This window comes from Heteronotia binoei, chromosome 6, assembly GCF_032191835.1.
Source record: "Heteronotia binoei isolate CCM8104 ecotype False Entrance Well chromosome 6, APGP_CSIRO_Hbin_v1, whole genome shotgun sequence".
NCBI classification, from domain to species: Eukaryota; Metazoa; Chordata; class Lepidosauria; order Squamata; family Gekkonidae; genus Heteronotia; species Heteronotia binoei.
Genome location: NC_083228.1, coordinates 76,836,235 through 76,864,155, shown reverse-complemented (window position 1 = coordinate 76,864,155; position 27,921 = coordinate 76,836,235). Strand labels below are relative to the sequence as shown.

The following is a 27,921-nucleotide window of genomic DNA, read 5'->3' as shown; positions in this document are numbered from 1 at the left end:
GTGATAAATGTATTTAGCTTTTCTCTGTTTTGTTTTTAACTTCTGTTTTTCCAACTCTATAGGCTCTACCACTTGAATTTTATCTCTCTATAAAATCCCAACCAATGTGGGATGTATATATATTACTGTACACTTGGAAATATGTGTAAATTTTATATTGGTCCATCAGTGAGATTTTTAGGTTGCTGGTCAGTTGCAGTACAACAGAGCTGTCTTCTTGTTGTTGACCTCTCTGACCTCAAACTATATACTATAAACCTGCAAGTGTATCAATGTCTACCTAAAGCCCTCCATGCAACAGGAAAGAAGCGGCTATAGGCATAGCCAGCTTCAAGACGGGGTTCGATAAAAATATGGAGCAGAGATCCATCAGTGGCTATTAGCCACAGTGTGTGTGTGTGTGTGTGTGTGTGTGTGTATATAAATTTTTGGCCACTGTGTGATACAGAGTGTTGGACTGGATGGGCCATTGGCCTGATCCAACATGGCTTCTCTTATGTTCTTATGACATTCCTGAAAGTCTGTTTAGACCAGTTTCCTGAAAATGGCTGTCACCTAGCTCTTTTGACTTCAAACTATCAGAAGAAGGAAAGGGCTGGGGTGGAGGGAAGAGGCAGTAAATTTGAATCAAAGATTCCTTCCCAAATTCCTTCCCAAGTCCCTTTGTATTGCTGACCAAGGTAGGAAGAAAGGCACCAAAGGAAGAGAATCAGTGTGAACTCTCAACTCCTTTTGTTCAGAAGACTAGGGCTTCACAACAGGAAGGACAGTCATTTTCCAAAAGTGCAAATGGGAGACCATCATGCTGGGTTGGATTCAGAACCAGAGAACTCCAGGGAGCTGTTCTCCAGGGCACCATAGCCATTGAACTTGACCATCTTGACAGAGTCTGGCAAGCAGGAGAAGAAGGAGTGGCGAGAGGCAAAGATGTGGCTGATTTCCATAAATGTCTTGTTTTTCGTTTCTGGGATAATTAAATAAACATACAAAGCAACCAGAATGCAGATGCCACAGAAGACCAGATAGCAGAAGGCACCAGTTGACATCTGGAGATGGAAAGAAAGTAGGGTCAGCCTGACAATCAGAGTCCTGTGATTGTCCTGTGATTTCCCAGTCCTGTGATATATACACTTTGTCCAACACAACAGGAAGCAACCAGCACCATTTTAAGTATTTATGGAACTCAGACCTGGTTACTATTCCCTAACCATCACAGATTCTTGATGCATTCCTCACTGAGCAGAGGGTTTGATATTCTAGAGTGCATAGCTCTAAAATTGGTAGCCAGAAAGGCCCAAAACTATTACTGGAATAAATTAGCATGATTCATTCCCCCATTACAGCAGTGTTGAATGCACAACTCCCCCAACTGTTGTCAATATGCCTGCAAGGTCCAATGGAAGACAGCTAGTCAAGCCAGAGGTGCCCAAGAAAGGCCAATAGCATTGCCTTGCCCTGCAGCAAGCAACTGGGATCTTTCCCTCAGACCTTACTGATGCTGTTTATCTGAGAGAAGCTCCAGTTGCCTTTAGAAGACAGTACTTTCTGGTCTAGAGGTAGTGAGTATAATTGATAGAACATGCTGCCTGAAGTAGGGCTGGTTTGCCATTTGGTACATTCTTGTGACCTGGATTAGGGAGTGATCTGCTGAGGTCAGTTGGGTCTTTTTTGCAAGTTCTCTCCCCTTGTAATCTGAAGTTTGCTAACTGGTCCTCCTGTGCTCTTTTAGGGCCCCAGTATAAGACATAAAATGAAGTCTGGAAAGCCATAGCCTATTTCAGTGTTTTGTCTACACCAGTGTTTCCTTCAGTAGTACTTTGGCTGTTCTTCTTGAGTATTCACTGTCGTAGTGTGCCTGTTATAGCCACCTGTTTGTTTTTTTCAGTTCAAAGTTCACTTTCTCTCAAGAAAGTATTATGCTGTGAAGTAGCTGGAGTTTTCTAGACCAGGAAGAAGATATAGCACTCTGGTCGCTTGGGTGCTATCCAAGAACTGTCACATGAGAATCTCTGTCTCTAGATCTTCACACACACCCCACCCACTCAAAGCATCACGTTTACCTGCAGGAAGGGAAACACAAACCCAATGGTGAAGTTTGAGAGCCAGTTGAGGGACCCACCCACAATGTAGGCAGATGGGCGGTGGGATTGCTTGAAGAGTTCAGCCGTCATCAAAAAGGGGACCCCAGCTGCGTGAGAAAGACATTGCTTAGGCCAAGCTGGGTTTTAGACAAAGCCAGACTGATGGTAGAGAGACAAAGCTGGATTCTGCAAATGACTTTTTAGGGCTGATTCAATTTCTACTGAAGGAGGCAATTTTAAATTCTAGGCTCCTAGGAGGTTGCAATTATCCACAAGATTATTTATTTAATGGCTTTATTTACAGTCCACCTTTCTTGCCACAAGATGAGATATTTAGAAGAGGAAATTGGATTTATACCCTACCCTTCACTACCCAAAGGAGGCTCAGAGTGGCTCACAATCTCCTTCCCTTGCTCTCCACACAACATATACCCTGCGAGGTAGGTGGGGCTGAGAGAGCTCTCAAAGAATTGCTCTTGAGACAGCTCCGTGAGAAATGACTCTAGGTCACATCATGTGCAGAAGTAGGGAATCAAACCCGGTTCTCCCAGATAAGAATCTGTGCACTTAACCACTATACCTAACTGGCTCTTTCTTGTTGGCACAAGAGGAGATAAGTCTCTGCAGAGACAAACTAGAATGGCAATTGTAAAAAGAAGTCAACTTAAATAGATTGCACCAAATTTTCATCTTTTAACTATTTTTCAAGGAGGGAAAGTGCCTTTGAGGATTGTAAAAAGCTTCCCTAGTTTCCTGTGTTCAGTTTTGTACTGTTTTTCATGCATGGTTGAATCTACTCATTCTCTGATTTTTTTTGTTAATTCTTTTTTCACCTTGATGTTTTAAAAAAATGTTAAGTTCCCTCACCTTGATTCCAGTCAATCAGGTGTCAAGTAGGGGAGGCACTGTGACTCAGTGGAAAAGCACATGTTTTGCATTCAGCTAATTCAGGAAAGGTTGAGAAAGGCCTTTCTCTGCCATAAGGTATAGAGAGTCACTGAAAGTCACAACTGGCAAAACTGAGCTAGATGGAGCCAGTCAGATCTGACTACATAGTGATAGGATGACTACAAACTGCATTATCCTCAGTTTAAAATCCTGACCTAGCTCTTATTATGTCAGAAGGTGCATTCAAGTACATGTATCATTGACAGCAATATAATGTGGATAAACAACCACACTCAGATGCACATTTGAATCCACACTGGAACACACATCTGAGTGTATACATGGCCTATTTAGGGCTGGCCCATCCATTAGACCTACCCAGCTGATTTCTTTGGGCACCAGGGATGGCGGTAGGGCTCCAAGCTCTGGAATTTTTTTTTGCGGGGGGGGGGGGAGAGGGAAGAGTGGAGGGAGGGTGGGATTTGGCGAGGGGAGGGACCTTGACAGGGTATAATGCCATACAGTCCACCTTCAAAAGAAGTCATGTTCTCCAGGGGAACTGATCTCTGGAGGATCTTCCACAGCAAGCAGCAGCCCCAAATTATGCCCCCAGCCCTGGTGGGTGGCCCATAATGAACTTTAAAGAGCAGTTAATGATGTTTCCATGAGTCAACATGTTTCAGCATGTATGCCTTCCACCCTATGAATACTTTTATTCAGTGCTCCCTGAAAACTCCTTGAAAACAGAAGTACTTTAAGAGGGTCACAAAAATGTTCAAGATTCCTGCCCTCCAGGATTTGGGTCAACTATAGCATTCTGGTAACTGGAGACATCTTTCATCTATCCTACAGAGGGGCAAAAAACTTTGGATCTTTTCAGTTCTATAATAATTGCCCTGGTGTACAAAGATCTGCCTCTTTTGATTGTGGCAGTTTAAGCACCATCCCTTTCTTTCAGGAGCATATAGATTTGTTTCCTCAGATAATTAAAAAAAACTTTAATAAAAAAATCCATCCAGGGAATGTTAAGAGAACCCCTGATCAAGCATTGCTCACAGATCACCCAAAGTGGGAAGAGAGATATTTTTATTTTAAAAGTCAGATTCATCATTGTTTGTGAACAATGAGCCATTAAAATCCTAATTAAAGATGTAATTACAGCGAATAAATTCTGGGCCGACAATGAGTTATGGATCTGTTGGCGGCTGCACTAATACATCAATTGGGTAAACCAGCAGCTGCCTCGTCCATCATATTTAGAGTGCTGTGCTTTCACCCCTTTGTTAGCAGCAAGCAAAGGAACTGACTGCAGTCCACAGCAAGATAGCACTGGGCCTTTGGAATTTCAAGTGACAGCCCACATTCTGCCACGTCTCAGGTATGACAGGAAGCCACAGAACTATATCAAAGTATAAATCACTTCCTGCTATTGTCTCACTACCCATGACCTTTAGAGCACTCAAAATTTCACAGCCAAGTCTACATTTATACCTTCAACCAAATCTGTGGGTAACACAAACACACACACAGAGGACAATTCAGAAGAAAGAAGAAGAAGAATTGCAGATTTATACCCCGCCCTTCTCCCTGAATCAGAGACTCAGACTGGCTTACAATCTCCTATATGTTCCCCCCCCCCACAACAGACGCCCTGTGAGGTGGGTTGGGCTGAGAGGGCTCTCACAGCAGCTGCCCTTTCAAGGACAACCTCTGCCAGAGCTATGGCTAACCCAAGGCCATTCCAGCAGGTGCAAGTGGAGGAGTGGGGAATCAAACCCAGTTCTCCCAGATAAGAGTCCACACACTTAACCACTACACCAAACTGGCTCTCAAAGTTCATTTCCTAGGCACAGACTTTCTTGACATCTTAGATTAACCTGTATCCCATGACTCACTTCTCACCCTTTGTCCCTTACAGTCCTGCTCTTAAGATCCTCACCCTTAGCTTATTTGATGTTCTTCAATCCAAACTTCTGATGTTTTAGCCCCTTCCCCCCAGTTCTGCTGGCATTACACTTGGCACCAGGGACTTACCTGGTCCCATACAGAATCCTGCTATGATCCCAATGACACATGCCACACTGACATAATGCATCCAGGACACTGTAGCCTGCAGGAAGAATAGACATTCAGCAGAATAGTTAGCAGAAGTTATTTCTCTTTTTCTCCTGCTCTCAGATTCCAGCACTGTCCCTGCCATCTCTACATGCAACAATTCCACTGATAAATTCAGTTCCAGACTGTATATTGCAGGCTATCCTATTCCTGTTTGATCAGACACCTTAGATCTAACATTCTGATCCACAGCTCTTTACTATCTTAGCTTGGAGTCTTTCCTTTCCTGGTACCCACCCTTCAGCGGCATGAGTCATGTACTTCTAGAGGCATGTCACATATTATTTATTTAAAAATCAGTATCCCACTGTTTTCTAACATCCAAAGCAATTTACAGCATATTATAAACAATCACAATAAAAACATTACAATAGAATAATTGTGGATTAAATGGTCAACAAACCGCAAAATGTTAAAAGCCAGATAATCCAACAGTACTTTAAAATTTAAAACAGGAATATTAGCAACAAAGATCCTCGTAATATTTTAGGAATATTACAAATAGATTAAATTGTGAAAACTTAACATGAGAAAGTCCCCTATCCAGTGGACAACACAATCCAAACAAGAAATAACTCAGTTGATAGCTGGAGGGTGTTGCCTGCACCTGTGCAAACACTTTGACCCCAAAGAAGAGCTCTGCAAAATGGTCAATAGTTAGAACAATCCAAGGGAGCTAGATAGGTTTTTCGGGAGTGGGTCCTCTTTCTTTTTTCTGTACTTAGCTATGATTCCCATATATACACCCACCAAATCCCAATACTTAAAGCTCTGTCACTGTGCATTAAAATAATCCACACTTGACTAGGACCAAATTATCTTTGCATGAACATTGTAGCTACAAGAAGGGAAGAAAACCTCTGAGTGAAGAGGTGCATAGTGAATAGGACCACCAAATTATGTCTGAGGGTGGGGTGGATGTTATGGGCAGGGATTCTGTTACCAATCTGTACTACAGGCATAGCCATAGCTAAGAGAATGCTTATACCTGCAGTACCAAGGACATGGTAATGCCTGAGCAGCAGATGCCCATGAAGAAAAATCCAGTGATGATGAGAGGCCGGCGCCCCAACTTCTCAATAGTGAAACACTGTAAAAAAACCGAAGAAGTTGGTTACATTAGGATTTTGTGTTCATCTATCCCTCTGCTTGTCTATGAGAGCCAGAATGCTAACTTGTAGAAATTCAGGGCTCCGTCTTCATACCAAGTAGGAGGGTGAAGTCCAGTGAGGAAATAATGGGAACATCAGCTCTCCTGAATTATGCATTCCAAGAATGAATGGGTTAGGTCCTAATAATTCTTTGGTTTTGTTTCTTGCGTGGGGTAGGGCCTGAGATATGGTACATTAAACACAGGTGGTACGAATGGGCCTGCCTGATTAAATCTGATGGAGAGGAAGCTTGGACACAGTCATTGGTGACATTTATGGAAGAGGAATGCCATCCAGCAGACTGGCTGTGGCCTGGGAGGTAGAAACCTGACTCTGCTTCAGCAGTGTGTGGGGGGGATTAGGTCTGGTGGGGGAAGGGACAGGATGTTCTGGGATCCAGAAGCCTGAAATTTCCAGGATGGGGAAAAAGATGCTGCCAGAAGGAAACCAAAGCAGGAAAGCTGCTGACAGCAGAACAAATGCCTGTAATTTTATAACCAACCTCAGTGCATCCATTGGGGGCCGTTTTTGCTGGCACTCAGGAGCAATCAGGCTGATGGAGCGATGAGCTTGCCGGAGTTAGGCATTGCTGATGGGCAGCAAAAGGCAGTTGGTGGGAGGGAGAGCTGTGCATTTGTGAAATAGTGAGAAACTCAGGTCTGACACTTGAACAGCCCTGAGTGGTGATACCTGGCTGAAAACTTGTCCCCAGCTAGGCTGAAATTTGGAACCAGAGAGGCCGTGACAGAGCTGAGTACAGCACCTTTAGTACAAACAGGTAACTTCAAGATGATTGGGCACAGGATTAGTCCATTCTTCTGGTCTATCAAAACAAAACAAAACCCCCACAAAGGCCTGCCTATCCAATGCGACCAGTAAGTCTGCAACTGAGTTCATCTGCATTTGACAGTGACTTCTGTGCCCCTCTGAAGCCCTTGTTCTACCAGTCTGCTCTATGCAAATTTATGGGCTAGTAACAATACTCAGAATCACCTTCCAAGGCAAATCAGTGTTACAAATTTCTTCCAATAGCAGGACCTAAGCTATTTACTCAATAAATTATTTTTGTCCTTCAGGATTACTGACAAGTCACCCTTGTAGATAGGAGATGCCATTGATTACCCTTCTTCCTCTCAATGACAGGGATAATGTATATAATTAAGTGCCTATGTGACTCCCAGGGGCAAAAAAAGTCTGATTGGCTGCACTATGAATTTGTGAGAATATGTGAAGACTGGTCCTGCAATACCAATATAGCCCCTGATGCCACCATACAAATTCACCTAACAGCCACTCCTCAAATTCATCTTTTCTTTAAGTCTGGGGATTCTAAGGGCTAGTTCAGAGGTTCCCCATTTAAGGAGGAATGTGGAATGGAGCTTCACTCTGCAGTTGATAGTGCTTACCACCTTCTCCATCCCTCCCTTCTGTCAATGGAGAATAAAAGACAGCTAGAGAGCTCTTCCAGGCAACTCTCTTTCCAGCCCCCCTTTGTCTGATCTGATGCTCAGGCCAAGAAAGCATTGCTGCCGTCATTCACTAGGCAGGAGCAGACAAGGAGAATAGGTGAAGTTGCAATGAATACTAGCCCAAAAGCAGCATCTGGTAAATAAGGAGACCAAGTTAGTGAGAAGTGCTAGCTTTTCCCTGGCTGCAGTGCTGAACAAGAGGAGATCAGAGAATGAGTGCTTAAAAGTGCTTTTTGCTGGGATCAGGCATTGACAAAGAAACCCATTCATGCTTCAAAGTGGAAGGTCCAACTTACTTCTCCCAAGCAAATCTGATGCTGGTGATATTCCTCTCCTTCCATTCCCTTTTATCTTAACACCAGGCCCTTGCCAATGTTTAGCGCACACCCTTAGGAAGCAAAGGCTGATCTCTACCATTCTTCAGCAAGAAAGAAAGAACCCACAACTGGGTGGGGCTGTATTATACCCTCTAAGGTTACTTTCCATATATCCCTACTTATTTAACCATTCCTAAATTTCCCTCTGTCTAATCTTGAATGCAATACCTGCATGATTACATTTCTTTACTTTCTTCATCCCCTTACCATGGCTTCCCTTCTAAAATTCCATAAGCACCTCTGGCTACCATCCAGGCCTCTCTTCTATACCAGCCCAGAGATTTCTTCAATCCCCTGTCGGGCATTGACCCTTTGCAGCCAGTGGAGGTCACTCTAGCCTACAAACTCAGAATCAGAGCAATTTCTCAGCTACCCTCTGATACCTCATCTGCTCACTCAGCCCAGCAATCTTTCCCTTAATATTGGCAGACTGAGATGAACATTAAGCCTAAAAGGACAGAGACAACAATACAGCACCACTCAGTTGTGGGTTCTTTCTTTCCTGCTGAAGAATGCTAGAGATCAGCCTTTGCTTCCTAAGGGTGTGCGCTAAACATTGGCAAGCGCCTAGTGTTAAGGTAAAAGATTAATGTCCCAGCTCATTATAAAAAGGACATACGAGTTTATTTCACAGCAGCCAAAAAGTAGCACTAAAACCACTTCACCATAAAGGCAAGCAGCACCCAATCCACAATGTTCCGCACTTACACCTATCAAGCCAGCAACAACCTCAATGGCTCCGGTGCCCACTGTGGTATAGGGAATCTCTGGATCAGGGATGCCAGCATTCTCAAAAATGACATTTGTGTAAAACCAGATCTGTTGAGGAAGAGATGAAAGCCATGAGCTCAAGCAGACCCAATTAATTTGGAATTTTTTCTTCTCTTTGGTTGAATGGAAATGGCAGATCCATCCTGGGAATACCATCTGTGGAGGTAGGAAACTGGAGTGGAGGTAGAACTGGAATGGAGTGTGGACATATACACACATGCATAACTTCCCATATATAATTTCTGACTAATTCTTGAACACAAACGAGAGAGAATTAATGAATATAATGGGGTGGGGGTAGCCATAAACAAGATAGTGTTTCTCTGTGTACCCCGTTTGTGAAATGGGAATACTTATCTACAAGACATGGTCTTAGGGAAATGACATCACTTTTAGCACATCACATAGAAGAAGAAAGAATATTTCACTGATGGGTAAATGTCTCCCAATTGTGATTCATGTCTTTGGAGGCTTAGTTTTATTCAGCTCCAGTTAACTGAGATAATGTAGATAGATGTGTAATGGGGCTACTGATACAAGTATAACAAAAGGGACACATTAAAGCTACATCGAATGTGCAGATGTAGAAGGAGGAAGAGATGGGCAACAGGTAGACATGGTGGATGGACTAAATGTCCTGAGAATTAGGACCCTGCTAGCTCTTACAGCATCAATTCCTGAAAGCTGCATGCCCATGTTGATCACTGCAACAGAGAGCACCTGCCATCGCACAGAACGGTCTGTCAGGAGATGCCACACAGACACAGTCTTCACAGAGGCAAGCGAGCGCTGTTCTTCCCGCATCTCTTCAATCACATCCTCCACATCAATTTTGCCAAGGAACCAGCGCAGGGCTGTGGAAGTAAAGTGAATGGCAGAAGAACAATGGTGTAATGGCCCTCTAGTAGCTCCAAATCATAGCTAGTAGCTCCAATGCCAAAAATGTTTTCAAGTTGTAAGGAAAACTTACACCACACTTTTAATGTCACTTTTTAATTTTGTAGTTAATGTGTGCAGAAAAATACAACAGGCTCTAGAAAGAGGCTCTGGGTGATCCCCCCTCCCCCGTTGTCTTCCCACCCACCAAAGTGAAGGCATTTCTGAGGCCGGTTGATGGGGAGGACACAGAGAAGCACTGGAGATGTTTCTGTTTCTGAGGTAAGACTGTTTTGGCAGTTTGTTCATTGTTCCTAAACCTGCAGCAGACGGGGGACAGGAGAATCAGCCAATGGAAACCCAGAGGTGGTGACTGACACATGATGAGCCAATGATTTGTTGAGTGCACCCATCTGCCAAAGAGAGCACTCCATTTGGCCACCACCATACAGGAATTACTACCTATATCCTGTGACTGAATACATGTACTCATATACATTAACTTCTACATGTGCCAATTTTATATATGGAGCTAACCACTTCCAGTCCCAGGAACACCCTCAGGAGAATAGCGGGCCTTGGGGCTAGAGAAGTTAGTCATTTACACACCCAAGGAAGGCAAGGGGTAGGTACAAGCATTCTATCAAGCTAGTAGTACAAGTACAAATACCTCTACACACATTAGTTAATATGAGGACTTTTGTCTGATAAGCATACCTAAATAAAAGGACAAGAACCTCTCAGACTGCCTCACAGGGATTAGTATTCTTGTAAATTATAGATTACTTAAAGCACATGAATGTACTTAATGACAAAAAAGAACACAGAACACTTCAATACATTTTAGGCAATGAAATTAACTCTGGAGTATTATGAACAAAGACACAAAGGGCGTTTTTGCACTGACCTTAATCGGCAGCGACGTCCCTCTTCACCGTGCAGGATCTGCGCGGATTTCGCACCAATTGCTGCGGAGCACCCGGAAGAGCCGCAAAGTCCAGCAGCTTTTGTGGCGCAAATGGAAACCGCCAAAAACCAGTTTCCATTTGCGCTGCAAACAGCGGCGTCACTAGGGCGGGGCCAAGGGGGCCATCGGCCCTCCCCCAGAGCATTCTCATTGCCCCCAGGCACTGACCCATGGTCCCCCACAACAGGAAGGGGCTGGTCCTGGGACTAGAACGCTGCTGCTGTGTGTGGGCTGGCCGGGATTCTGAAACCGGGGCCGCGCTGCCGCCGGCTCAGCTAAAAGCGTGTGGGTGAGTGGGGGAAACTTAAATGCTGCAAAACTGGTATCTTGGATTACGGATGAGGGAGGGGCCATGTGAAGTGGGCGGGGTTGTGTGCGGAGGGGGTGACGCAGCCCTCCAAAAGGTGTGATGCCCAATGGGGGGTGGTGACTTGAATCAGTTATACCCCAGGGTGCAACCCACCCTAGTGACGCCTCTGGCCGCAAAAGCCGCGGGACTTTGCAGCTCTTCCGGGTGCTCTGCAGCAATTGGTGCGAAATCCGCGCAGATCCTGCGCGGTGAAGAGGGACGTCGCTGCCGATTAAGGTCAGTGCGAAAACGCCCAAAGATTGCTGGGTGACACTATAACATGGCACACAAAGGAATCTGAATAGTTAAAGGTTAAGAAGCTGCATAAAAGGCAAAACTGCTATTCCACTAACTCATGGGAATAATTTGATGTATTTGTTTATTTGTATATTTACAGTATTTATATTTGTATTTATTTATTTGTATGTTTGCCCATAAGGACTTGCAAGAGGTATATCACTTCCCTCTCCTCCACTATTTCCTCTTTTCCTTCCATGAAAGCCCTTTTCCCAGCTTCCGTCTCTCCTTCCCACCCAGCAACCAACTTACCTTTACCTGCCCTCCATCTTCAGCTTTCCCTTTCCTTGCCCCCCCCCCCGGCAGCCTCTGTCTAGGAAAACTGTGGCTCTGTTGTGTGGTGCAGCCACTGGGCCAGGCCCACTTGCATAGTATGGAGCCTCCAAGGACTTGTTGAGGAGCACTTCATTTTCCCCTAGGTTGCCAGGTCTGACTCAAGAAATATCTGGAGACTTTGGGGGTGGAGCCAGGAGTAAGGGTGTGGCAAGCATGATTGAATTTAGGCTTCCCAACCCTCCCGCCCTGGCAGGGGACCCCAGGATTTCCACCCTCTTCCCCCACTCCCCCCAAAAATGGAAGCGGGGGAGAGAGGGGAAACGGCGCTGAGCCGCCGGATCCTGGAGCTGGTGAGGCTGCCGCCCCCTCCCCGCCCACCGCAGTTTCTCCTCCGAGATGGGCCCAGGCTGAGCCCATCTCGGAGGAGCAGCCAAGAGGCGGCAGCAGCGCAGGGGAGGGCGAGGCAGGCCAGGAGCATGGCGAGCTGCGAATCCGGGCCCTTCTAGGACCCGGACTTGCAGCTCGCCACGCTCCCGGCCCGCCTCCACCCCCCCCTCCGCTTCCATCCCAGAGGCGGAGCGGGCGAGGCTGCTGCACCGCTGCCGCCTCTACTCTGCTCGCCGTGGCTGCTCCTCCAAGATGGGCTCAGGCTGAGCCCATCTCAGAGGAGCAGCCACGGCGAGCGGAGCAGAGGCGGCAGCTGCAGGGCGGCTCGCCACGCTCCCGGGCGCCGTTTCCCCCCTCCCCCCTAGCTCCACCCCAGTGTCTCCTGGCTCCACCCCCAAAGTCCCCAAATATTTCTGGGGTTGGATTTGGCAACCCTAATTGAATTCCAAAGGAAGGTCTGGCCATCACACTTAAAGGGACTGCACACCTTTTAAATGCCTCTCCTCCGTGTGAAAGTAATGAAGGATAGGGCACCCTCTTTTGGGGCTCATAGAATTGGATGCCCTAGAGAGCCAGTTTGATGTAGTGGTTAAGTGTGCGGACTCTTATCTGGGAGAACCGGGTTTGATTCCCCACTCCTCCACTTGCAGCTTTTGGAATGGCCGTGGGTTAGCTATAGCTATCGCAGAAGTTGTTCTTGAAAGGCAGCTGCTGTGAGAGCCCTCTTAGTTCCACCCATCTCACAGGGCGTCTGTTGTGGGAGGAGAAGATATAGGAGATTGTAAGCCGCTCTGAGTCTCTGATTCAGAGAGAAGGGCGGAGTATAAATCTGCAGTCTTCTTCTCTTTTTTAACCTTCATGGACTTTTGAGGAGAGGCACCAGATGTTATGCTGAAAATTTGGTGCCTCTACCTCAAAAAACAGTATCCCCAAGAGCCCCAGATACCCAGGGAACAATTCTCAATTATACCGTATGGGAATCAGTCTCCATAGAGTATAATGGAATGCCCAGCAGACATTTCCCTCCCCCTCCACTTTCTGATAACCCTGAAGCAGGGGCAGGGCCTCCAAACCAAGAGATCCCTTTGTTGGGGGTAAGTAGCAGGATGCATTCCACTCACCTTCAGTAGCTCCACGGACATTGTCCTTCTCAATAAGTAGGTAGCGGGGACTCTCTGAGAACCAATGCAGCAGCAAGAGCTGCAGGAAGGCTGGAATAACCACCACTGAGAGGAAGAGAGGCCAGTAAGCATCCTAAGGGAGGGAAAAAGAGTTTCCCAAGAGGTAGGATCAATGCTCGCAAGGAGCACATGCAAGGCAGAAATTGAAATACACATTTCGTTTACCCTGGACTCCAGGAAATGTAAAGGGCCAACATTTTAAATGGAAAGAAGGGAATGAACTAAAATTTTACTTTAAGAGGTTCATATGCAGAGTGAAATAAGTGACTGGAACAGAACTAAGCCCAAATATTGTTTCTCCAAGCCTGGTATTGAATTGTGGCAGATCTCCCTCAGTAGAGTTCATACAATCTTATAACTAATCATAAAATGTTTTGTTTGTAAAATGACATTAAAGGAACATAGCATAGTATTCAGCTTGTAACCTGGACAGACCCCAGACCCCTGGGCCACAGTAAATTGTATCTGTCCTTGGGCCTTGACCTGGACAGATAGATACACCCCCCCCCCCAATACAATCCATCCAGTACTGCCAATCTCCAGCATAATCCTTGACGGCAATGGTTCCTTTCTCTATAACAGAGATGTTATATTAATTTGTATCTTACATCTTTTATTCTATTGAACTAATGCCAGATGTTATTTTTCCTTATAGCTGATGATATATACAGTGAGTCTAAAGGATGGCAAATGCTGTCTCTCTCACCCTGTCCTCAATTTACTTTCTGAAATTTGGAACTGCTGATGTGGCGCTGGGATGGATTTTGAACATCCACCTCATAGCAGGCCCTTACCTCCCCAAGCAGCTCTGGAAGGCCCAGGACTTGTGCAGAGAAGACCCCTAAGCAGATGAAGATGCTCGGTACAAGGCCCAGGAAGCCACGCAGATTCTTAGGGGCAATTTCTCCCAGGTACATGGGCACCACACTGAGACAGATCCCTGAGGGGAAGGAGAATAGAAAAGGAGGGCAGGTGCCAAGAGGACCAATGGCAACTAAGCAGACATGATGCAAAGGAGGAGGAAAGGTTCTACAAGGCCAAGATGACACAGACCCAGCAGCCTCAGAGTTTCAGTTAAACATGAGCTAATTATGTTAGGCACGACTGAACTCATTAATTCTAAAGTAACCATCAGGTTTGTCTATTGCAGCAGCACAAGGGCTGTATGAAGTGACATTTCACAAGCAACATTCTAATTCAGAAAATTCATTAAATAGAAAAGAATCTGCATTCAATAACTGATGAGCATTTTCTAGCCCAGAGCTCAACACCCAGATTAAAAACCAGAACCTTCTGAAAATCAAGTTCAACTTAGAGCTTCATCAGCAAAAGAGGGATCAAGGACTTCAAGAGGAAGTTTTAAAGGACTGCAAATTACTTGGCCACTTGAGGGGAACAAAGTTTTAGTATGAAGTGTGGGGCAGGAAAGAAAAGCAGGTGAAAGGAGGTCGCCTGTAATAAAGGAGCCTGCCAAGTCCAGGAAACTTGCCACATTCACTTCACCTCACATTCAACCCTTATCCTCCTAGCATTAATCTTCATGCTTTCACTGAACGCCTTCCTCCCTCAACTATGGGCCTGGATTAGTTCCCTTAATAAAAGCTGCATTTGAACATCCACTTCATCAGCCTCATCAGCCTGGTGCAGTGTAAAGGGGGGAAATGCCAGTGATGGAATGATGAAGAAGCCAGAGACAAAAACTGCAAGATGTGTACTGTGATTGGTTGCAAATGCACAGATTAACTGTAAGGAAAAGTATCCAAATAAATGAAACTGGGCTGGGCATTTGGACAATGGCCTGGAAGTGGGAAACCATGACACGCTTCCCTAAGCAATCATGCAAAGGTGTGTATGCTTTTCATGGAATGCAGGCTTTTGCACAAACCCCTTCCCCACAAACAAACAGGACAGTTATGTGGTAAAATGTAATCTTGGCATAATCACTCCTTTGTCTGATCATCTGTAGCCAACTGGCAAAAATAAAATCAGTCTCATCAAGAGATGAGAAGGCAAATTTGTTTCTGGATTGTACCACTTCATCATGGGTGGGTTTTTTTTTTTTTTTTTGCATGCTGGTGAAAAATCCTACGCACAGAAAACAAGCATGCTTGTTTTCTGTGCATAGGATTTTTAAGGTTAGGGTTAGGATTGAACATGGACTTGCTAAATTCTTATGTGAAACGATTTTTTAAAAATGTGAAGCAAACTTGAATCATGTGAACCCCCCGTTTGCAATCTAGAAACAGACTTTCCTCCTGAGCTACTGTTTGTGAGAAACAGGCCTGAGTGTTGCTGCAACCGGATGTCTCAAGTGCTGCATGTTTGTACTCCCTGCCTACTGCCCTGCCAGCAAGATTGGTGAGAAAGTAGCATTGCCTACCAGAGTGGACTCCAGTAATGAAACGCCCAATGATGACCATCTCAGGTGATTCCATGTATCGACTGAACCCCATTAGTATACCAGCTAGGAAGACAAGGAAGCTGCTACGTATCAAGGTCCCATTCCTGTTAGAGAGGCCATTGAATGAGATGTTTTGAGATTGGAAAGTTTCAAATAATAATATAAGAAAAGCCCTGCTGGATCAGACCACTGGTCCATCTAGTCTAGTATCCTATCTGACAGAGTGGTCAACCAGTTCCTCCGGAAGGCCAATAGCAGGGCATAGAGGCTGAAGCCTTCCCCTGATGTTGCCTCCTGACTATGGGGTTCAGAGGTTTAGTGCCTATGAATGAGGAAGTTCTCTTTAGTCACCAAGGCTAGTAGCCAATTATCTTCTATGAATCTAATCCCACTTTAAAGCTGTTTATTCCTGTGGCCATCACTACATCCTCTGGTAGCAAATTCCAGATTTTAATCACTCCTACCATGGACTTTTCTCCTCTTTAGTTCCCCTAACACTGCTGTTCCAAGCTCCAGTTTTTCCATTGTAGCATAAAACCCAGTAGCCCCTAGCTTCCCTGACACCGTTACATCATCCTCTTTTCTCCTTGAAATTCAAATTGAGTGATGATACCCCTTCCTCTTCTCAGTTCACCTGAGAACTGAGAATGGACTAGCCAGATCTCCCAATGAGCTGGAGAGTTGTGATGTCCAGAGGTGTTTGCTAGAACACATGAAACTTGGTTTTGCACAGATAAAAAGGTGGCAATAGTCCAAGCTCAGATCCATTTCACAGACTGATAGCCAGGATAAAGGGTGAGTGGATTTTGACACCTGCAATTTTGTGTTGATTTCAGATTTTTACAAATATAGACTGGCAGAGGGAAGGAGAGAGAGGATGCCACTATTACTGTAAGCTGATGCAAAGAGGATTAAGCCCGTAATTGGCAAACCACTCTGGATCTAGCAAAATGAGAACTGTTCTGTGATTTTTAACTCTTTTCCTTTCAAATTCATGTCTGCCTTGACCAAATCTTGACACTCAGTTTTAGCTCTTTCTTCTTCCTCAGGATCTCCATTTTGAATCCTAACATTTCTGCTCACCCTTTTTTGTTCCTATGCTTGCAGAATCACTGCTTTGCAGCACTGTTCTTACCTGCCATATCGAGTGACCAGCATTCCAACAGGAAAGGACCCCACTAGGCCTCCCAGAGCAAAGACTGAGACAGTTAGGGAGTACATGAGGGTGAGTGTGCCCTGGGTCAGGCCCTGTCCATATCGCTTGGACCATGTGGCATTGTAGAAGGCTTTGATGTGCTGCAAGGAAGAAGATGTCACATGGAAAGGGGGTGAATGTCAGAAAGTTGGGTGAGTTCTACCCCCACATTCACCACAAAGCAGTTGGAGTCTCTCATGAAATGACATCCAGAATGAATAGACAAAGATTGGGGTTCAGCACTTCCTAACTATTGTATGCTTTCTGGAAAGTGATGGAGGAGTTTCTGGAGTATTTGTGCACACTTGTACCCAAGCATGTTTTCCATTCCATTTCAACGCTGTCTCTGATATCCCAGGATAGCATTAGGTGAGACCGTGCCTCTTGTATGAAGTCTAGGACTAATCTACAATAGAGGCCAGGAGAGCTCAAATGGTGCCACAGTAAAGTTACAGCCCATCAGAGGGCAACCCTCAGGAACAATGAGTGGGTAGAGACTTTGAAAACTGTCACATAATACCCTGGCTTCACTTCCAGTTTTGGACATGGAAGAGATTATGAGAGTAATGCTCTAGGAATTTTCCCAGATCTCTGTTTTTTGACATGGATATTTGGCAAAATCTAGTGTGTCACATAATGCTATAATGACACTTCCAGGTTCTAAACTGGAAGTGATGTCATGGCATCACATGATGCTAGTCCCCCTGCACATTCTGCTCCTGCTGCTCCATCAAGTGGCAATGGGAACATGGAACTGGCAGCAGGAGGATCCCCATCCTTGTGGGCAGCCTTGCAATTTTAGGCCAGAAATTTAGTGTTAATTATTGGGCACTTGAGTTTCACAACTTGTTTTTATGAACATCCTTCTCAGACCGCACTGTGACACACTATCTCAGTGCGAAAGCCACAAATGTAAGCAAATAAGACACATGATTTGGTTTAACTTCTTGTTAACTGATACATATTTTATCATATTAAATAGGGGCCCACAGAAGATGGAAGTGGCCCAGTCCTCTCTGGCCAGGCTTGATGAAGTCTCTGAAAGGTACAGGATTTGGTAACTTTGGGCATGAACCTCAGAATACAGTGAAGTAATAATGGGAGTAATTGTATAACTTCTAGAGACCTAAAGCTCTTTCACCTGATCTTTCATTCCTGTGTGAGGAGCTCTCCAGCACAGTCAGCTCAGGTTATGGTGCCACATACCAGTTTTAAATCATGCCCCCTTGCATTAAAAAAGCTCTGCTTTAATGATAGAACACTATATTATCTATATCATAGACATACAGTTTTAATGAATGAATATATCCAGACAATTAGTGGCTCTTATTCCATTCTCTCCTCCCTCCCCCCCCCCTAAAAAGCGCAGTATTCTAATTGGAGGCAGGATGGAATGTCCATTCTGAGCTATTAAAATGCCAGCCGCTGTATCGAAAACACTGACTCCCTGCACTCTCAGCTTCCACTCCAGAGGCACCTTCCAACAACCTCAAACAATTACGATACTAAAAGACTGTACTACAGAAGACCAAAACAAAATCACAGCAGCTTAAAAGGAGTATAAAATTCAGTTCATTTAAAAGCAGCATTTGACTAACAAACAAAGCTACAATAAAACAAAAGAAGTATTCTTACAGGGCCACCAAGAACATAAGAAGAATGGTGTGGGCAGAAGTCACCAAAAACATTAGAGGAATAAAAATATAAGTACCTGGCCTCTAAAACTCAGCAAGTTAAGTGCCAGGCAGATCTCTGTGAGGAGGGAGTTCCACAGTTGAGGGGCCATAATTAAAAAGGCCTGGTTTCTGAAGCCCACCAAAGTTGTCACCTTTGACATAACGCTTTTAAAGTCAGAAGGATAGAGGGCTGTATAGGCAGAGCTACTCAGCTGCAAATCAGAGCTGAGCCTGACAATCCAGTGCAAGTAGGGCTGCTGACAGCTTATGCATGACCAAAGGCAAGCACATCTTATGAGACCCTTAACAATATGCTCTAAGATATATGCATAAGAACATAAGAGAAGCCATGTTGGATCAGGCCAATGGCCCATCCAGTCCAACACTCTGTATCACACAGTGGCCAATATATATATATATATACACACACACTGTGGCTAATAGCCACTGATGGACCTCTGCTCCATATTTTTATCCAATCCCCTCTTGAAGCTGGCTATGCTTGTAGCCGCCACCACCTCCTGTGGCAGTGAATTCCATATGTTAATTACCCTTTGGGTGAAGAAGTACTTCCTTTTATCAGTTCTAACCCGACTGCTCATTAATTTCATTGAACGCCCACGAGTTCTTGTATTGTGAGAAAGGGAGAAAAGGACTTCTTTCTCTACTTTCTCCATCCCATGCATAATCTTGTAAATTTCTATCATGTCACCCCGCAGTCGATGTTTCTCCAGGCTAATGAGCCCCAAGCGTTTTAACCTTTCTTCATAGGGAAAGTGTTCCAAACCTTTAATCATTCTAGCTGCTCTTTTCTGGACTTTTTCCAATGCTATAATATCCTTTTTGAGGTGCGGTGACCAGAATTGCACACAGTACTCCAAATGAGACCGCACCATCGATTTATCCCTTCCATGACCCCCAACAAACTCCTACCCTGGCCTTTTTATCAAAGAAGAAAAACAACAAAAAAACCCTCTATAAAATGTGCTCATATACTCTTTTCCCCATAAATGGCATCAGTTCAGTGGCATTCTTCTATCTAAGATCTAGTATTGCGATACTTCATTAACCTGCCCAGCTTGGGAGTTTTCTACAGTAGCCTTCTTGTTCTCACCAAGCTCTCCAAAACACCAAGAAAGAGGCAAATGTCTTACCGTGGCTGGAGAGTTTACCACAGCCAGATTGTATCCATATAGCATGGAAGATCCAAAGGATGAGAGGAGTGTAACTGCCATCAGAGGGAAGGTGAGTTGCTGGGAAGGATAGAAATGCATGTGAGACAAGAAAAGGATGGAAATGGACAGGGCTTTTCCCCTGGAGGAACATGGCAGAACAGAGTCCCGGAACCTCTTAATGGAAACAAAATTCTCAAAAAATGTTTAAAAGTTCATGAAGGGCAGCCATGTGTTTCTCCTTCATTACCTGTGAGAGTTCCAGCATCTCTTTTGCCAGAAAAACTGTGGAAATGGACCATGAAAAACCCAAATCTCTCTCATCTTCCTCTCAAGAGTTGTCTTAGATTGGTGAGGCTACCAACATTGGTGATGGAAAAAAATGGCACTGAAATTCCAGGAGGCAAGAATCGAGAACTACAAGAAACATAGGCCCTTTTCACACTTACCAGTGGAAACCGGAAGGGAGTCGGTATTGTGCCGCTTGCAGTAATCCGAGACAGGGATGGGAGTTTTCAGACACATGTTTGTTTGTTTTTTTCCAGTAGGGTTCTGTGATTGAAGCGAGCCATTTCACACTGTTCCGCTCTTATCTCGCTTCCACCAGCGCCAGCCGTTTTTGCCTGCCGGCTCGCGATCTCCAGCTTTTTTTTTTTTTTTTGGAACGTCGGGCTAAGATCGCTATAGCGCTATAGCGACGTATCACAACAGCAGCACCATAGAGATGGCTAGGCTCTATTGAGATAAGTTACCAGGTTTCAGCGGTGGCGATATCTGGCATCTTAATCACAACAGCAGCACCATAGAGATGGCTAGGCTCTATTGAGATAAGTTACCAGGTTTCAGCGGTGGCGATATCTGGCATCTTAATGGAGCCCAGGCATCCCTATGGTGATGCTGTTGTGATACGTTGTGATGCTGCTATAGCGCTATAGCGATCTTAGCCCGACGTTCCAAAAAAAAAAAAGCCGGAGATCGCGCGCGCCGGCGGGCGAAAAAGGGCGCGAAAACTGCTCCCGGGTTAGATACTGGACATTTCACACAGCACCCCATAGCGATTTCAACCCGGAAGGAGGGGTTGAAAAGTGGAAGAAGCTGCTCTTTGTTTGTAACGACTCAGGCACGCCTCACTACCGGGACAGCTGCGGGAGTGTGTGAAAAGGTGAGAATATTCCGGTAGCAGCCAGTTACTGAATCGGGTCTGTCTGAAATGCCAGCAGAAACCCGTTACTGTTCAGTAACTGACCAGCTTCCATACCGGAATACATAGACTGTGTGAAAAAGCCCATAGATCTAAGCGGGAAGCCGTGTTGGTCTGAAGCAGTTGAACAAAGCAGTAGTCAATTTGCACCTTTAAGACCAACCAATTTTTATTTAGAATGTAAGCTTTCATGTGCTCTTAAGCACACTTCATCAGACGAGGAATCCAGCACAGTGAGCAAAGCCATACATAGCTGAGCAGAGCCATACATAGCTGGTAGGCAGTGGCCCAGAATGCAACATGGTACAGATTTAAGAACCAATGACAGTGAAGTAAAGTTATCTGGCAGGCAGTGGTTTAGAATGTAAAATGGTACAATGAAAGAATAGTAAAATTAACAAATTGAGCAAACCTTTGATCTGCGTAGCATGAGCATCATTCTCATTTGATCATGAGATCAAAGGTTTGCTCAATTTGTTAATTTTACTATTCTTTCATTGTACTATTTTACATTCTAAACCACTGCCTGCCAGATAATTTTACTTCACTGTCATTGGTTCTTAAATCTGTACCATGTTGCATTCTGGGCCACTGCCAACCAGCTATGTATGGCTCTGCTCAGCTATGTATGGCTTTGCTCACTGTTCTGGATTCCTCGTCTGGTGAAGTGTGCTTAAGAGCACATGAAAGCTTACGTTCTAAATAAAAATTGGTTGGTCTTAAAGGTGCAACTTGACTCCTACAAGAAACATAGAGGAACAGAAAAAAGTTTATAGGCCAATCTTAAATATGTTTGCTTAGAGTTAAAGAGAATCAAATGCCAAGGAATCTGAGCATGGTTAAACTTACTAGGAATCTGCTCAGTTTGTTAGAGAGCCTGATAGGAAAGTATTACTTATATTTCTAACATGGAGAACCAGCCCAGGAGTGACTTCAATGAGTTCAATGGAGAACTTATCAGCTTTTACTTATTTACTTAATTTATGCTCTTCTTTTCTTACCAATAAGGACTGAAAGTGGCCTATAACTTTACCCTTTCCTCCATTTTAATCGCACAAGAACTCTGTGAGCAGGGCTGCTGAGAGCCACCATAGGCCCCTGGACAAAGATTCAATCTGCCCTCCCCCCACCCCATGACCTTGATCCAAACAAATTACCATAATAAAAACAAATCACTTGGCAGTAAAGTTGCCAACCTCTAGGTAGCACCTGGAGATCGCCCACTATTACTATTGATCTCCAGATGACCAAAATCAGTACCTGTGGAGAAAAGGCTGCTTTGGAGGATGAACTCTATGGCAATACATTTTGGTAAAGTCTCTTCCCTCCCCAAAGCCCAACATCCCCAAACTCTGCCCCAAAATCTCCAGGTATTTCCCAACCCAGAGCTGGCAGCCCTATTTGGCTGGCTGTTACCATCCATCTATGATAATAAAAGGATCCATATGTCCGTCTGTCCATTTGTGGCAGGCATAACTTAGAAAATAAAAATAAGAATCTTAAAATTGGCCACCGACTTCAGGTTGGTCATGAGAGTTCCAAGGCCAAAAATGAAAGGAATAGGAATATCCTGGCCCAGGTTATCTCCAGATGCCCCTCATGCTGCTTGTAATGGAAGCCAGGCATGTGCAGTGGTCACAGTGTCAGACTAGGATTCGGAAAAGTCAAGTTTGAATCCCCACTCTGCCATGGAAGCTTTCTGGGCCCATCACACACTCTCAGCCTATCCCACTTCACAGAGTTTTTGTGAGGATAAAACAGAGGAGAGGAGAAAGATGAGGTTGGGTAGGTTGCCAAATCTTGCTGAGGAAACTCCTAGAGATGTTGGGATGGAGCCTGGGAAGGACCTCTGTGGGATAGGGTTACCAATCCCCAGTTGAAAGTAGGGGATCTCCCAGTTTGGAGGCCATTCCCCCTTCTTCAGGGTTATCAGAAAGTGGGGTGGGGGGAGGAAAATGCCCACTGGGTGTTCAGTGGACACAGCATGACACCAGCTTCAGGTGCCTTGCAGCTGATTTGAAACCCCCCCCCCCCAATTTTTTTTTGGTTTCGCAGTCCCATCCTGTCGGTGGCCCTGCCTTTGAAATAGGTTAGGGTATCTGTGTGTGACTGGCCCATGGTCACCCAATTATTGCTTCCACAGCAGAATGATGAGGATTAGGGTTGTCAGGTCCAACTCAGAAAATACCTGGGGACTCTGGAGGTGGAGCCTGGAGACTTTCCCATTCCCTAACAAATAAATAAAAGTACTGCAGTACAGTTCCCTCGAATACAGTCTTTATTTCCTCATTGTCTTTTTTTGTTGCCTTCAAAGAGTTCCCCAGCAGCTATTCTTCCACTAAATGAAAGTAAAAATAGCCTTACCCCCACAAGTCCCTTGCCGGGCTTTGGTAGCATTTCTAAGCATGGCTTTATTAAGGAACACACACACACAGAAAGACTCACAAAGCAGCCACAGTTTGCAAGCCCACACTTTTTTTGATCTCACTGGGGCAATTTATTCACAGGAGTTGCTGAATGTAACAATCTACTGTATTTCAATCAACTTCTTCAGACTAACACAGGAAATTGAAAGTAAGGAACAGAGCAGGTTTGCATAATCAGGTTCTAGTTCACTATACAAATGACTTTTGAAACAAATGCAAAACAAACAGAGGGACTCTGCTCTCTTCCTTTCTCACATGCTTCACACGCTCACCAGGAAGAGCCACATGGCTCTCCCTGCTCACCCCTGCTGCCATGCAGCTTTCCTCCAGCTGAGATTTAAAGGCACATACACATTCCCAAATACAGTTTGCAAGCTTCTTCTTAACCTACAGAGATTTAAAGGGACATCATGGCTGTTGGGACGGGCTTTCCCCACCAGTCAGCTGGCTGGCAGCAGAGAGGAGCCTGCATAACCAGGGGATTCCCTACCTGGTTCTGAGGACTGGCAAGCCTAGTGAAGATTCAAAACTATCTTCAATGGATAGTGCATTTAGTAGAAACAGAGATAACATAGCATAAGTAAAAAATGAAAATAAACACAGAAATATTAAGCTTATAATTTAATTCATAATACTGGTTTAGATGGTAAAACCTCAGTGGGAAGGGTGGGGTATAAATTGAATGAATGAATAAATAAGCAAATAAATAAAAGGCTGAGGAACAGGGCAGTATTTAGATTAGTACTAATGAGCAGTAATTTGTTTTACACATGTATGATTTATTCTAGTCAGGAATGCAAAAACAAGTCTCTCTTTCAGAATCTCACTGTGGAATTCTAAAAATCAGTCTCTTGGAAAGAAAATGCTATCCTCCATTTAAAAGAATCCTCAGTTCACGTTGAGCCTTGTAATCAGGTGGTTTGGAAAATGATTTAAACTATTTCAGTTACAATTTTGTTCCTGTAAGAAAAAGAGATGGAAAATTCTTAAACACAGCAGGCATAAAAAAAGTTCAGAGCTGACCTATATGATTGCAAGGAAGAAGCACAGCCACCTCAGCCAATGTGCTGTTTGCATTTGTTAGAAAGTGTTTGGATGGGCTTTGTTAAATAGGAATTAATCTGGTCAATTCAAAATGCCTGTAAACAAAATAGAGGGGACTGGCATTCAGGATGTTAATATAAAGCTTACATGCAGTGCCTTCAGGACAAACCTTTTTGTTCATTATAGCATGAAGCTCCCTTCATGTATAGATACCTTTTGCAACTCTAGTTTAAGAAATTCTGGAGATTTGGGGGTGGAAAGTGGGGTTTACAGAGGGTAGGGTCCCCAGTGAGGTATAATGCTCTCCAGGAGAACTGATCTCTGAAATCTGAAGTTCAGTGGTAATTCGAGGAGATTTCCAGGCTCCACCTGGAAGGTGACAACCCTATGTGCAGAGTATGACTGAATGCTTCTTGGTTTGGGAAGCCTTCAATCAAACATGTGTTTTGGAATCTCAGCCTGTGGAGAAAAAAATAGCCCAGGAACCTGCATTTTGACATCACAACAAGTTCTTAACCAGGAAACTTCCCAACACTTTCCATGCACAAGGGCAGCACGTAAGCATGACATGCAAGCTTTATTCATACAAACAGAAGTTTTCAATGATGAATTTGAATGTGGCTATAGCAGCCAGAACAGATTTTTTCCCCCAGCAAAAGAAGAGGCACTTTGACTAAGCGATGAAAATAAAACCTGTTACATGTGAGGAAAAGCAAGACTCTTTAAACACACACAGGGAAATAATCTCCCCAAATAACTGGAGAAAACTGCATTGAAATAAAAGTATATTCTGGTAGATGATATAGTCACTGAATGTGAACAGATGAGAGGAAGTCAATTCCGCAGCATTCAAGCATCCACAGTTTCAGACTGGATGTTCTTCATACAGCAAGGTGCCGAGAGATATATTTTAGCATCAGAATAAATGGATGGGACTCTCCAGCTTAAATTACCCAGAATAGATTGGTCAGATGATTAACCAACCTTACTTGAAGAAGTAAGCAAGGAAATATGAGGAAGAAAAGTCTTGAATCCTATACTGGATCTTAATTTGAGAATTGTAATCTAATCGGAAACCCATTAGTGACTTGGTGATTCCCAGGTCTGAATGCACAACAGAGATGGCTTTCCCCTCTGGATCCCCTCCTTGTACACAGAGGATGGCATGATATGGATGAAGTATCTTCATTAGAGAAAGGCTTTTATGAACATGTCTGCATCTGAGGGGGGATGAATGAGACAAATTTAGTGCACAATTTCAGTGAGCATGGGCCAGTTTTTCTTTATGAGAACAAAGAAAAAGTCTGTATGTTATGGGTGATAGTTGGGAAACTGGGGTTCCTGCCATTCCCCATTTGAAAGTTTAGCATCTTGTGTCTTTCAAAAAAAATGGTCACTTATAAATGCATGTAGTACCTGTTAGGCATGTAGCACCTGTGCAAAAACCACGCTATGCTCTCCCCCAGGTTACTTTGTTGTACTTGATAGTCATGGGTTGTCAACATTCCAGGCTAAATGGAAACTATTATTTTAAATGGGAAACTCTTGAGGTTTACTTCTGTCCTGTACTACAGGGGTGGCCAATGGTAGCTCTCCAGATGTTTTTTTGCCTACAGCTCCCATCAGCCCCAGCCATCGGCCATGCTGGCTGGGGCTGATGGGAGTTGTAGCAAAAACATCTGGAGAGCTACTGTTGGCCACCTCTGCTGTACTAGATGATGAGTCATTTGGAGCCCAGGACTTTCCTCAGGGAAGATGTAGGAATTTAACCTTCTGTGGGGAAGGGAGAAATTTGGGTTGCTCTTCTGAATGGAGCCCCTCCTCCCCAATTCCCCAACATTTCCACACCTAATAGTTGGCATCAAGGAAACCCTTACAAATATGTGCAAATTAAAAAGAATTTTGCCTAGCAAAAGCTAAAACAAACCAAAAGAAAACTTACAGTCCCATGACAAACACGAATTTTCTTGGGTTGCAACGGTAGAAGAAGCATGACTGGCCATCATTGAGCATCATTTCCATAACAGAAAAACATGCAACAGGCTGAATGTAATGGGGCTTGAAATGCAGCATGGTTTATTAAATGCAATGTTTACTAAAGATCTACCTAGCAATGTGGCTGATACACATCTGCAGCTGGAAAGACTTTTGCCATTGGACAAGAAGTCCATCTGGATTGAAAATAGCCCCCCCCTTTGTCCTAGATACCTCTGATGGTCATTAAACCCCAGACCCAAGAGAGCAGGAAACTGTCACTCTACATAGCCCAAAGAACAGTAGCTGAGAATATAACCCTTGCCTCAAATCGTGTGCAATTAAAATCCTGACTAATCCCTTGAGGAATGCCGGGCACAGCAGCCGGCCAGACTGCAAGGAGGTAGCTGTGTGCCACACTGAAGGCTCTAGAAATCACTTACCCCAGTCATCTTCCTGTGGCAGGGTTTGTCATCCATTTGGGAAATGTAACCTGCTGTCTCTTATGTCCAGACAAAAAGAAGTGAAGAGGCTTGGCTGTGGTGTGTTTGCTCATTTCAGTGACCCATGAATGGAACTGTCTCAGGAGGAAGAGAGAAGAAAGCGTCTGGAAACAAAGTGAAATAACACTTGATTTTATAAGGCACTCCAGAAAGCACCAAGCCAGGGAGAGGCTGTAATCCACAGGACCATCAAGTGATGGACAAAGTTTTTAAAGAGCCACTGGCATTGGGGCCAAGCCAGTAAAGGGAGGGTAAAGGAAGAAAGAGGCAGGGGGCGGGGGAAGGCTCTCTGTAGCTAAGCCTTTGGAGGCAGCATGCAATCACATGATGGTTAATGTGATTCACTTCGGCCCTTTGAGAAAGAGATATAGGAACAAGATCTGGAGACGCTAGGACCTTCCGCCACAGGCAGCTGCCCAAGGCATGATTAACCCTCTTTATGTTCATAGGATGGCTGAAGTTGAGGTTGGTGGAGCTTTGACAGCTTAAAGATGTCAAATGGAAAATCAAATGCCAATGAGAATGCAAGGTGCTTAGAAGATCTTGAGCATCAGTTTCCTGTTTTATGCAGGAAGTGGGAAACCTTGCAAGTCTGTCCTCACACACTGGCATGTTGCTTCCATCGCCAAATTCACATATATGGTGGCAGGAGCTGAGTGCATGTCTCGCCCTGCAGTGTTGGCAGAAGCAGTGTTCTGCTGCTTAAGCTGACAAGGTGAATTTTACCAACTATGATACTTTGGTGATAAGAAAGGAGACCTAGAGCTCCAGGCAGCTGAGCTAATCTATACAGTGAGAAATTCATACCAGAGTAAAAAAAACAAACACAGGGCTTGTGGCATCTTTAAAACATTATGTCTTTATTGTGGAAAAGTGCCAATAAGTGATGTCCACCGGTTACCCCATCTGAGCATTCATCCCAAAGTGGGTATTCAGCATCCAGAGGATGCTGCAGCAAAAACAAAACAAGGGAGAAACAACTAAGCTACCATCAATCTAAAACAAGCCCCTCATATCTCTCTGACCCTTTCAGCTTTCTAAATGCTAGTGAAGTGCTTCACAAGTAGCACCTTAGTAGTTTCTACCTTACCCATTGGCCCCGGTGGAGAAAGGAGACAGTTGCCTGCTGCATCTGGGGCAACTT

At 44.5% G+C, this 27,921-nt stretch overlaps 1 protein-coding gene across 1 annotated transcript; it reads right to left on the bottom strand.

Moving 5' to 3' along the window:
• Window positions 1-743: 743 nt before the first annotated feature.
• Window positions 744-27,203, bottom strand: LOC132573349 (solute carrier family 2, facilitated glucose transporter member 9-like). The gene is made up of 12 exons (XM_060240851.1): window positions 26,718-27,203; window positions 19,612-19,710; window positions 16,722-16,882; window positions 15,566-15,690; window positions 13,980-14,125; window positions 13,126-13,258; window positions 9,519-9,706; window positions 8,790-8,900; window positions 6,073-6,174; window positions 5,004-5,079; window positions 2,061-2,188; window positions 744-1,046 (listed from the first exon to the last, which is right to left on the bottom strand). The coding sequence occupies exons 1-12, from the start codon at window positions 26,751-26,753 to the stop codon at window positions 801-803; spliced, it is 1,551 nt and encodes a 516-aa protein (XP_060096834.1). The 5' UTR covers window positions 26,754-27,203; the 3' UTR covers window positions 744-800.
• Between the last annotated feature and the right edge of the window lie 718 nt (window positions 27,204-27,921).